The 14,048-nt window shown below is 29.9% G+C and overlaps 1 protein-coding gene across 6 annotated transcripts in view; it reads right to left on the bottom strand.

The window, feature by feature from the left end:
• LOC142325064 (serine/threonine-protein phosphatase 2A 56 kDa regulatory subunit gamma isoform-like) overlaps nt 1–14,048 on the bottom strand; it is a 166,549-nt gene that overhangs the window by 108,445 nt on the left and 44,056 nt on the right. For all 6 annotated transcript variants that reach the window (XM_075366377.1, XM_075366376.1, XM_075366378.1 and 3 more), the window contains one exon: nt 11,292–11,366. In XM_075366377.1, the coding sequence (XP_075222492.1) occupies nt 11,292–11,315 (24 nt within the window). In that variant the 5' untranslated portion in view covers nt 11,316–11,366. The remainder of the gene's footprint in view (nt 1–11,291; nt 11,367–14,048) is intronic.

Below are 14,048 nucleotides of genomic sequence, written 5' to 3'. Positions count from 1 at the left end.
TTTGTAATTATGATTTTAAAAAATAGTCAAACAAGAAATGTAATACATACTCAATACGTTCAATAACGTAACAAAACATCTTTCAACAAACATAAGCAAATAGGGACAAAGGGAAGTCATTATCTTACTTCTGTTAAAATAAGACGATAACGATTTTTATTACATTTTTTGTATGTTCAATAAAAACAATAAAATGATATCACAGAAAAGAAAATATCATTTTCTCACGACATTCTATTTCAATAAGTTACTTTTTCAATTCCATGCTCACTGATATCCATTTTGAAATTTTTGAAGTAAACAAATTCAAACGCTTTCTAAAAAAAAAGTAAACGCTTAAAATTGTGTTAAAGGGTAGGATTTCAAGTTAAATCCGTCATTTCTTGTTTCGTATAGAGGCGCGTAAACGAAAAATAAAATATCTATTAATATAATTTCATTTATACATTAAAAAAAACTTTATTCACACGAAATGCGGAAGAAATGAAATTATTAAAATAAATAAGGCAATTTTAAACAAACAAGTATTTAATTTAAATAAATGAACAATAAAAGTTAAATGTTTCAATATTTTTTTTACGACTCATTAAAATATGCACGTAATAAGTGTATAACGAATAATAATGATGACAGTCAATAGAACTATAATTAAAAAGTAAAATTAAAAGCAATAAAAATCAGGCAACAAAAATTAAATTAAGTAGTGATGTAAACTAATATAATACAGAGAAGCGACTGCCGTACAGTTAACCTAAAACTGAATTCAGTACCGGTTGTTTTAAATTATACTATAATTTCCGTCATAAACAACACGCTTATTAATTCACATCACAACACAGGGCACACATTCCAATACGAATAAGTTTACGAAACACTTTGCAACACTGCGCTAATAAGTAAATAAATAACATGTGACGATATATAAACTTGATACGGCAACCGTAATTGTTACGATGCGTGCACGTACACAACGGAACTAGAACTGACTGAATGAAGGAACGTTGTATTACACAGTGCAACAAGTATATTATAGACAAGCTATGTGTTAGTTAATATTGTAGGTATATAAGATATAGATAGCAGTGAAGTAGGAAGTTTGTGAAGTTTAATAGCTGAAGTGTGAGGGCGCTGAAGACGACAACACACGCACACACACTTCCACCACGACGACAGCTAGACTAAACTGCTTCGCTTCTCACTCGCCGACTATGCACACTGACGAATAATGATTACTAATAATAAATAAAAGAAATATGAAAGTAACTGTACTGTTTTATAATTATTATTATTACTTTTTTTTCAACTAAACATTAATATGTTAGCAAGCCGCCGTATGCAACAATATTATCAAGCGCGTGGTTATATTGCTATTAATGTAACAGCAGTGTTTATAATAGTACAGTGTAGCATGACTATGACGCGGTTTGTTATGCGAGCTTCTTACATTAGATACCGGTATATAAAACAAATTATAAATAGCCTCATACTTTACATACCGTCAACATTAACCATCCATACACGATTATCCGCAAAGCACACGCATGGATAATACAAACCTACAGATGGAAAATAATTACCGAACAAACATAGGCTTGAAATTCACAAATTCCCATAGATATTAAAAATATAATATTATTTAACTTGTTCAGGTACGCCCATACTTATACTTATAAGCACTTATCCCGTGCTCTTTATGAACTGTCTGCTGCATACAATGATACGGATTGATGAATAATAATATGTCTGTATTATTTACGGGTAAGGACTGTTTGGGTGTGAAGAAACGCCCGTGTATCATCGCTTCCAACAGTAAAATTATGAACATGATGTCGTGGACGCATATTTCAGTTATATAAAATTTACAAAAAAATTATTTTTGTTCTGAAACAAAAATGTGATCTAAAAGTATTTGTTATTTAAGATTTTATGATAAATGATTAAAAACTGACATGATCATAAAACAAACAATTATAACAAAAGTTATCTTATCCAGTTTCAGGCAACTAAACCACATTAACCAAAATGCACAACTCATTCAAATAACATAACAGTAAATTGGACACAGAGATATTTAAATTCAATAAAATCCCATCATTATATCTTTAATGATTAACTAAGCTTGTATCTCCAGTATCACAGACAATTGATTTTTGATTACTTTAATTCTGGCATTCAAATTAGTTTTTGTTTAAATTTAACCTATTTTCCAAAGGGTTATTGGGCATAACACTTCAATAAAAAATAAAAATAATAAAAAAATCACAAAGTAGTAAAGGTCATTTTAATAATGATTAACAATTTGTGTTCTCAATTAATGTAGAAAAATGAAATATTTTATTTAAAATGGAAATATTTAAGAACTCAGAATTACATCCAAACTATTATTCCAATGGTTTGGATCTCTGAATATCTGGAAGATAAAAAGAGAGCATCTGATTCTTTTGGTTGAGGTAAGAGACAATAACAATCATGTTATAACAGATAGAAAATTACAATCATCTTATAAAACCGTTACCAAAAACAAAATAGCCATTCATATTACTGCTAATAAAGATGATTGGAGAAATTTTACTACATCTACACAGTATAATAGTCATTCTACATTTATATAGTCAAAACTACTATCTAAACTGATAAATAGATTTTTTATAAATTTATAAATGATTTATACATTTTTCTTATATCATATGGACAAAATGAGACATAAATACGAGCTATTTGCAACTAAGGATGAGAGAGCTGCTTTTCTGTTATCTTCCTACAATATTAAATGTATATTCAGAAGTATCTTTTTGTTAAGATTTTATTTTTTATAAAAATATTACCCCAATGTAGTTTTTCGAAACTGCTAATTAGGGAAATTAACATCATGTAATTTAATAAAATTTAGTTACTAATTTTCTTCATTAAATTTTCTAAGTACTTTATTCCATTAAATTTATTGCAAGAACTATATTATGACTGCAATAATGCTTTCAAAATTTCTAAGAGCTAAAATTGTATTTACCTAAAATTTAGAAAGTTTTCAACTAAGATTCAAATGAGTTTCAATTCTCAAATTGGTTTGATCCATTATGCTTAATCTTAGCACATAATAACATTTACATCTCTAACACAAATAAAAGTTTGGAAAGTTTTCTTTTATTCAAAATTAGATCAAGTTAACAAGATTAAAGAGAAACAAAGAAAGTAGTAGACACAATATGATCTTGTTATAATGTAGGTCACAGGGGGCAGAAGCTAAGCCTGTAAAACTATGGGATACAGTGGAATAAATCAGTACAAAGTACAGGGCATTATGTATTGTACAGTAATAAAAGACTATTGTAATTAATAGATGTATACGGACAATTAAAAAGTAAATTAAATTTACACCAGTGATAACACTACATTACACTGTCACTTGTAAACGTATCTGACAATGGGATAAAATATATAACAACTTGTATATGATTATATTACTGAAGAGCATTAAACATTTAAAGTAAAGGATGAAAAAACGAGACTAAAAAGTTTTATCAGTGTATAAAGGCATTGACAACATAATGTAATTACTCAGTACATAAGTTGTGTTACACAAAACATATTTTAAGAACTCAAACAATATCCTTCGAGCACCAGGGTGAATGCAGGGTGAAAGGGTTATATGCAGCCCTAGTTCCAATACACACGCGCTCTGCTAGTGAACCATTAAATCACTAGTACTCGTGGGAACAGTATGACCGTCCCAAACAATAATCTTTCAATAGTTGTTGGTCCACTTGAAAAACTAACAAAAACAGGGGCTTGAAAAATCTTTGAGCAAGCTTGTCAGCCAAAGATATATCCTGTGATAAGGAAAATGAGAAATTTTACGGTGAGTTTAATATTCTTACATAAAGTACCTTGTGGTTAGGTAAAATGAAGAAGGTAAATCCTTTATTAAGGTTTCTCCCTTTCTGATTAACAAATGCATTGTACAGCTTGTGAGTCATCTAAACTGATAAAGAAACTTAGGAGTGGTGTCCTGCTAATTGAAGTCTGTAATGACTAGCAGTGTCAGCAACTCCTAGCCCTAAAGCATACAGGACAGACTGAGTGATAGTGGAGCCCCGTAACACGCTAAATTTAGGAAGGAACAATCTTTTGCCGTGTCTTGGCTGATGTTGAATTACTTGCAATTACAGAAGAGAATCTGCATACAGAGGTTATAACATGAAAAATTATTTTTCATGGATATGTTATTAAATGGAATGTTTGCGATTTCTGTATTCGGTTGAGGATATTAAATCTTTCTAAAGGAAGAAAATCCTTTAATACTGAGTTTGCAGGAGACTCACCTTCACCCCCAGGATTATGTGTCCTTTCACGATGATTCTGCAAAAGATGCGACCATCAAACTGAGGTCAGAAGATGCGAAGGTGTGGCTGTTTTCTTGAAGGAAATTGTATTAGCCATGTGTGCTAGCGACAAATATCTCTACAGTCTCACTGAACATACTGGAACCATTTAAAATGAATATCTGCAACTTATATCTGCTGCCAAATTCCAATATCAGTGAGGATGATCTATCCAATTTGTTTTCACAGATTCCTTTACTCTGCCTAATAACTGGTGATTTCAACCCCCCTCACTATTTGTGAGGCTCATCATCATGTTCTTCCTGAGGCACTACAGTTGATCCCCTGAGGCAGAACTTGGATCCTTGGTTGTTGAATGATGGGTTGTACACTATGTCATCTTCATCAGGTACATTCTTGTACATCGATCAGCATCCCTACTTCCACGTCTTACTTGGCCCATGTTTTTGGAAATGATCACAGTCTGGTTGTTATCTCGGTCAGTAATAGTGATTTGCCTCAGAGTCAACCACACTGTTATATGGAGAAAAGTTCAAGCCCTGATCACATCAATCCGACTGGAGTGAAAAATGGCATCATCGTAACTATAGAATCGTAACTTATAGATGACTTTGCAATTTATTGGTTTGTAGAACTTTCTCTACTGCTGAGAGGCTGTTCCAAATTATAATAACCGTTTGGAATCGTGGTATAATAAAATGACGGGATTCACGCTTTCCCCGGAGAAAACAAAATGCATTCGCTTTTTCGGGTTGAGGGAACATTTTGATCCTCAACTTTTTTTTTTATATGGGGAACCAGTTAAACCACGCACACACGATGGTTCGATTTTTAGGGTTGTGATTAGACCAATGACTAATGTGGGTAACACATTTAAAAAGGAGCTGAAGGTAAAATGTCTAAAAATGCTAGACATGTTGAGAGTTTTATCTAATACTCGTTGATCGACGTTGATCAGGTATGTACGAGTATACCTGTCTGACTTCTATGGTGCTCGAGTTCTGGTAAGTTCTCGTTCGAACTACAGTTGCGTGGCTTATTTGTCTGCATGGAATACCACTCTTAAAATGCTCAATGTAGTCCTTCATTCATTTGTCCGCCATGCTACAGGTGCATTTGGTCAAGCGCGCGGTAAGTCTACTAGAGCAAGTGGTGAGCAATCACTTTGATACAGACGAAACCAAATGATCTGTTACTATGTAGCTCACATTAAAGCGCAACCAAATCATCCGAACATTGACGCAGTGTTTTCCAACCAGCATCTTAATCGATATCAGGAAAGGCAGAGATCTATTACCCCGCTAGGCATCAGAGCTCATCGCCTTTTCTTATCGGTAAATACACAATTACCTTTAGTTGTTACGGTTACTCAACATTATTACCTTCTTTAGCACCCTTATCTCGTAAATTATTGTTTTAGTCTTTGTAGATATCAAAAAAAGTACAAGAATCCAGTTATCTTACAGAAAAGTTTTATAGTACTGTAAATAGGTTTTATAGTACTATAAATAGTACACCGTAAACCTTTATTCACTACTGTAAATCCTCATATAGTAATTTATATAGACGGCTTAAACACGATAATTCTGTTAGCTGTGCTTTTGTGGTTAGCAAATGAACATATGGGAGGGATATCTCTAAAATAAAGACCGCTGGGAAATTTCTTTCCTTAAGGTTGACAAACCTGTGTCGTTCATGGCGCGCTAGTAATGCACACACTTCATTGTTGTCTGTAAGTTGTCGCATTGTAGTATCTTTGATTAGTGTTTGTTATAAAATAAGTAGGAAAATCGATGTTGCTGTGACTGTGAAATACGTGAAATCATACGTTTTTTAAATCATTAAAACGTTAAGCCGGCTGAAATTCATAAGCAGTTGGTTGCTGTATACGGTGTTACTGTAATGAATGAAAGAAGCGTCAGAAAACCGTGTGAAAGGTTTAGAAATAACGTGCATGATGAAGAACGTTTGGGGAGGCCCTCGATAATCATCGAGGCTTGTTAACAGGGAAATGCCAAATGCTGAAGAAGCTTTATTCACTACCTCGACTATAACACATTGAGGCTCATATATATCTTGACATTCCGGTTCGCTCTCTGCATCATCTTGTGGTTTTTGTATTTTTTTTAAGCATTTTGTATACAGTGCTCTGCCTGGAACTAATTTTAAATTTGGATTTTTTGTTGAAAGTATCAGAGATATTTCTTGAAGAGATTTCTTAACCGGTTTAGTGTGACAGGTAAATTGGTCAGAACAACTAACCATGAATATGAAGATATTCATCTAAATATTTGGTTTTATGAAAAGTACCGATATTTTTTGTTTCAGTACATCCACTTCTTAAAGATATCAATGTTATTTGCTGTTCAGTAAACTCTAAAATATTGTGCAATACTGAAGATCTATTGAAGTCAATTTATGACATACTGTTTCAGTGTGAATGCCTATTGAAGACTCCATAACCCGTTTTTATAAAATGCAAGGATTCTTACAATAACAAAACAGTTAGCATAAATGATAAAACTATCAATTATACCTCACTTTGTCTTATCCCACTTTCTCTACAGCTAAAACAAAAATTTCTCTAATTAATAAATTTAAAAATAAAAGATATCGCATAAAAGTTGGAAGTTCACTGCTAATAAAATTACTTAATTATTATAAACAAGTGTATATTACCTAACCACAGTATTAACAATAGCAACAATACAACATATCACACTGAAATCAAAACAGTAACTGTGCCTTCTACAATGTTTACATTCAAGATTATGAACACATTCATGTCCAAGCATGTCTATTCACTTTCGTGTTTAAATATGGGTTTGTGTGTATGAGCCATACATTAAGCAACGAACTATGTAGAATATAAGCTATCTCATTATATACATATCAAAATATTTTATCAACATTATTATCTGAAAAAAATACATGCTGTGAATTTTTTTGGATATATTGTTCATGGTTAGAAGGAACGATGTTTTTGGCAGTTTTGATGGCTTCATTACTCGTCAATCCCTTTGAGTAACAAAATAAATGTTATATGGTTTTTTAAAGTACATAAAAAGAATTTACTGCTGTAAACATTTCAGAATTTTACCACCTGTCCCATATGTGGTTTCTGGGTCCCAAAAATGAGAAATTTTCAAAATCTTATGATTTGAAGACCATTTTTTTTTAATGAAGGAGACTTGGAAACAATCCAATTCTTTTTTATAAGTACTGCTAGTAACTAAGAGTTAAAAGGTAAAAAAAGAGGCCTGTTACCATAAGTCCTTCATTACTTATTTAAAAAAAAATTTGCAAACGTAACTTCAGTAAACATTACAAGATTTGGTCACGTAACAAAATGAATTTTGAGTACAGTTCCATCTTTACTCTTTCCAAAAAGCCCTTTTTGACCTCTATACGATGTAAAATACGAATGCTACAGCTCATGAAAAAAGTGATGAAAATGGCTGTTTTTACCTGTTGGCAAGTTAGAAAATAGTCTCAAGAATAGTAATCAAGAAAAAGTTTTTTTTTAATATAAAAAATATTTTTTGGCCACCACAAGTGGGTAGTTATATACCAAATGTCATCAAAATCAAAAATAGTGATCCAATAAAATTTTTGAAAATCTGTTGAATTAAAATTGAATACTCCAGCTGCACATGTTAGCAATGAAGATTTTGTAGCTGATCCAGAAGAATTACAAATAGAACATGATGGTGGACCTGAAAATATAAACACAGAAGAACAAAGGGAGAGAGCCCAGAGACAGTAAAACTGACATGGGTTAGAGTACATACTCCTGAAGCAGACTTTGATGTGGCTGAACAATTTCAGGTTAGAAACCCTGGGATAAGAAATTGTCCAGAGAAAAAGTAAATTTATAGTTGTCCCAATATACTGATATATACATGAATTGATTTCTTAAATTTTGTACTATAATATTCGTACAAAACATTTGGCTATCAGTAACACAATGGAATAAATGACATCGAAGAATCTTTGTTTACAACCATGGTGTATTCATATTTTTATGTTAATACTTTTGTTGACTGTTTGTACTTATTTATTAATAACTTTAATCAGAATTTAATAATAAACAAAACTAATAATTATGTGTATAAAGAAATTGGAAAAAAAGAACCTCAGGTGAACATGCACTTGTTCATCTGGAGGGATGAAAAGAACATGTCTGTGTGTCTATGCTAAAAATCTTGCTATAAAAAGAAAAAGAAGCAATTAATGGTGTCCAGTGTCCAGCATGCAATTGTGGGGTTCATTCAACTTGTTGCCATAAGCTTGAGCATTTTGAAAGCAAAAAAAATATTGGTAGGAAGAGGAAAGCCTCCTAGAGTGATTCTAACTGAATTTTCAATTTGTTTTCATTTTGTATACTTTTGTGTTTTTTAATTTTTGCTATTGGTGTTACTATTATTTCTTAATGAATTTAACAGTAAAAAACATTAATTTGTGTATAATAATTTTTTATAACACTACTTTTAGATTTTGTTATAGGCTGATGAAATTAGAAAAAAATAATTAATTAATAAAAAATAGTTTTAAATCTTTTTTTTCCAATTCATCATTTGGATTTTCATTTATACGTAGGCAACTCTATTCATACTTTTTTTTATCACTATAAAATATACAATTCTCTGTTTAAATTGATATGTAATACTATATAATATTGTTTCTTATTAATTTTTTTATAAATTTAAAAAAAAAAATTATTTCATTCCACAAAAACGGCCTATCATTTCAATATTTATACCTATCACCTCTAGTTAAGGCAAGACAGAAGTTAAAGATGAAGATGAATTCTCAGTCAAAAGGAAAAATGTAGTATTTGTCTCCAATGCTTTTCAATTGTAGAGAATAAAAGTAATTGTAGAAGGAAAAATTTGAACATATTAACTAAGGAAAGAAAAAGGGATGATTCACTGAGAACAACCTTCTTTTGGCACCAAAGATGAGCCAGGAAAAATTCAAATAATGCGGAATTAAATACTTAGCTAGGGGGACACAATATACCAGAAGAGGGGTAATTTCATTATTTATACACTAAAATTACAAAGAATGAATAAAGTAATGCAGTGATCAAAATCAAACTGGCACAACCAAGGAAAGCTTTCATGTAAAAAAAAGGGGACTCAGTTATTTTGTCAAATAAAGATCTAAGAACTGGTAGGGAATTCTTGAAATACTTGTAGAGAGTGTAACATTGGCAATAAAAAAAAATAGAAAGAAAAAACAGAAGCCTTTGAAGTATGGTGTTACAGTTGGTTGTTGAAAATTAGATGATTCAATAAAATTTGAATGAAGAGTCTTGTGTAGAATAGGAATGAAGATATATAATATATATATAAATTTATAAAAAACAGTATCATAAAGAAATGATCTGGGTTGGTGAGTCAGGTATTAAGACAGGTATTAGTTATTTTGAAGATATGTAGGATGGTAAAGGAAAATAGCATCAAACCAGTCAACTTATTAATAATTCAAAACTCATTATTTATACACATATATGACTCATGTGCATATATAGCTAGAGTTAAAACAAATGATGTGTAAACATTATATAACATAGTACTGGGTAGTTCACAGAATATAGAAACATTCTATAAAGTTAAAGTTTATTGGAGTGATTTTATAAACCCAGATTTATTGCTTGGAGCATAAAATCCATATTTACTTTAACAATAATAAATTTGTAAACATTGAATTGAAATCTAAGTGTAGTTATGTGCTTACCAAGGTTTATTCAGAGGTTGAAATTGAATACGAAATAGTGACCAAGGGCATTGTATGCGAGGACACTAATTCAGTGGCATACAGCCACTGAGAATTGATAGAGAGGATTAGAAATGTGTGAGATTAACAGAAAGAAATGCTTTATAACCAAATATACTTTACAAAAACAATAAATTCTAAACAAATTCAGCTCATATTTAAATTGAACAATTTATTTGTTTTATCTGTTGATATGACAATGCTAGTCTAACCACTCAAAAATATTTTATGTTGGAGGCAGGAAATGCATACAAATTCTAGTTACTCAATGTTATAAAGATGAAATTTGCTAAAACTTAAAACTAACTACAAAAAATATTAGCTGATCTTTATAAAGATAAGGTATTATTGAATTATCAATGGCAACCAGCAACCACAACCATTGGTAAATTCAACTACTCTTGACATTATTTTACTTCTCACTGTTCCTTGAAGTGAGATAATATACATCTAAATAACTTATTATTAATATAATAAACAATCAACTGACTTTAAAAATATTAAACAGGAATTTTTAATATAATCAGTTAATTTACGTATATGATATTATGAAAGTCTGCTAATGCAGGTTTCCTGCATTCATATCTGTAGGTAGCAACATCTTTTTTTGTGCAGATAGTGTGTCAGTAGTTATTACATATTTGGATTTCCTAGTTGTATTGTAAATTTGAAAATACAACAGTAGGACAATAGGATGGTGGCCAGTAAACACTACTGAAGAGACATTTACGACAAAAGATAACTGGTCCTCATCAACATATATATGTATGTATATATATATATATATATATATATATACACAACAAATTGTATGTACAACAAAAAAAAAAAACTTCTTTCAATAAGTCAATAGATAAACAAATATAATGTAATCCCTCTACGAGATAAATTTCTTATACGACTCTAACTTTATTACTAAACACAATACTCATTCATTTAATCAATGGAGTATATTTAACTAATCTTATCTTGTACATGTGACTTACACTTAATACATTCAATTAAGTAAAAACTATCACTCAAGAGGTTTTATTTGGTAATCTACAACAAACTGGAAATAAAAAAGAAATAAAGGTTTTCTTATGTACTTTGATTTAATACAGAAAACACAAATAAAAATGAAACAGTCAGGAGATATAAATAAAAATAATTACATCCATGAAACATTACCTCATCCATGGCCCATGTTTCCATCACGTCTTTTCCTGTTTTAGCATCCACACTTGTTTTATTTTTCACACTATCCTGAAACAGAAAAATAGATTGATAAAAACTAAACAAGTTACCTTAGAGCTAAAATTTACAAGACTGCATTAAAAAAAGATGTCCAATTAAAAATTATAATTTTCTTACAAGTTGTTTGTACTCAAAAGCAACAGATTTAAGCACATACTCATACTCAAGTGCTGAAGGTTTTTGACTATATTATGTAAGATTTTTTGGCTTTAATTATTAGATAGAACAACCTGTAGGAAACAGCATGTCAAAAAAAAAATAATGAACTAATTAAACAAACCAATTACACCATAAAAATCACCCAATATTGAAGAAATATTAAATGTTTTTAAGGGAGCAATGTTAAACACCCACATTTCATAATAACTAAGTTTAATTTGGTAAATAATATTGTAACCATACTTTTGTAATTTTGTAGTTTTATACTGACATAGTTCTCTTTCAAAAATGGAAAAAAAAATTACATAAAAAAAAAAGTAATTAATACTAATAATCAAATTATTGAAAATCATGAAAATTAATCAAAATATAGCCTGAATGCAGCCCACTATCCTAATACTCATGCAATGTAGTTTTTTTTTTTTTGTTATTTTGTCACACAACAGATGGCTTAAAAGTTTAATACAGTTAAATAATGAGTAATTTATTACAAATTTGGTGAATATAAATACAAAAATTACTATTTTAAACAATATTTATGCTTTTAGGTGGAAAAAAAAATGGAAGTGGCATTGGTAAGCTGTGGATACCAGTTGTTTTTTTCTTAGAACATTTTTTTTTCAGTTGAAAATTTTCTATTCAATCAACACACACAATGTTTAACTGTTTAGCATACAGTTAATACAAACTACCCATACAACATAGTGTAATTATTGCTGCAGGTATTTCTCCACATTTTTTCAAATATTTCTATGTAGTTTTTATTCCAGAACGCAAAAAGGTAAAATTTTATGCAAGAACAAAAATTTCACTCGTCAATAACATTTTTTACAATATTTAAAATTCAGTCAATTCAAAACATTAATTCAAATTAAAAAAAAATTGTTTCATAACTTTTGTTGTCACTTAAAATTTAAATACAATTCATTAATACAAAACAAAATGTTTTGTGAAAAGTTGATAAATTAAAAACAAAAACGTAAACAATTTTTTATAGATAAACAATTCTCATAACCTCTAAATTGTATAATAAAAAAACTGATTTTATAACTTTTAAGAAAAAGAACATAAAAATGCCTTTTAAATAACACTCAGTGAATGTCTACACAATTGAACTCTAAAATTACTTTGAAAAAAAAAACCCAGAAAAATGGATTATAAAATAATTTTCTATTTTTCTTTAAATTTTGACTTTTAGAAATCTGTATCAAATTAAAACCAATTATTAACTACTTGCACTTAAATTGCCAATGAATCCAGAAGTAAAAAATTTAAAGAAAAAATGAAGATTTTCTAGTTTTTACTTTGTATCTTATTTTTATTTAAAACTAGCACATCTGGCAATGCTTTGCTATTGCTAGATTTTAGTATACATATAGATTAAATGAACACAACTCTAAGTTTGATAAAACATTAACAAAATGGAATATCAGAACTTTAACCTATTCCTTTCCTTTTCCCCATTTTCATTTTACCATATTCTCTTTCCCCTTCTCCCATTTAACCCCTTCCTTCTTCTTCCCCTGTTTCTCTTTCCATTTCCTTTTCTCCGTTTTTTTTCCATTTTCCCCTTCTTCCCTTTTACCTTTTTTGACTCTTTCCTTTCTCCCTTTTTCCCAGCACGTAAATCGGTCCAGTAGTTTTTTTAGTCTAAAACGGACACACATATTGGAAACGTTGAAATTGAATCGTAAAATATTTAGTACAGTGTGTGCTGCTTTAATGTCCAACAGATAGTGCTGTTTTTTAAAAAAAAGCATGTTTTTACCTGTCACAGGAGTGATATCTTAGGTATATAAAAACACGCGCATATTCAAATACAATATTATATCAAAATATCGAAGCAATCAGTAAAGAACTTTTGGAGATTTAAGATTTTGAACAAAGGTACATTTATATTTTTATTTAAACAGATTAGGATAGGATAACAAAAAAACACCACCCATTTGAATATACACTATTTCCAAGATGTACTAAAGCAAAAAGTCTATTCTGATAAAAAATAAGGAAAAGGAATGCACATTTAATTAGTTGTATATGATAAGACTTTACAGAACAAGAGCTAAGGCTCTCAAAAATTGGGGAATATATAAAAGTGTTTAAAAAACTGTTTCAAGAATTCAGGGGATGGTCCCCTACATTGAAATAAAGAAAAAACTTTCATAAACATATGTCCAGAAATGCTTAGTTTACTGGCTATCTGGCATGAATTAAAAAAAAAAAAAAAATTTCTTAGGGATGGTTAATTGTACTGAGCTGAAATTTTGAATACTGCTAGAGTACATACAGGTTTGCTGGTATAAAAATAATGAAGCTGATCTTTTATTCTATTTCAAAATGGCAGCAATACAAATTGTTTAATTGTCAATATCTTTGCAACCACTGATTTATTTAAATTATATTATAACAAAAAATAGTAAGTGTTTTTTTCCATAAAGAAAATAACACCTTACTTATTTAAATCCACTCATATATATACAATAAATTATGGCAAAAATTTTTGGTGAGTCACTATAGATTAAAAAACCAGTT

The sequence above is a fragment of the Lycorma delicatula genome, chromosome 5 (genome assembly GCF_047948215.1).
Source record: "Lycorma delicatula isolate Av1 chromosome 5, ASM4794821v1, whole genome shotgun sequence".
NCBI lineage: Eukaryota > Metazoa > Arthropoda > Insecta > Hemiptera > Fulgoridae > Lycorma > Lycorma delicatula.
This window is presented reverse-complemented; position numbering and strand designations above follow the sequence as displayed.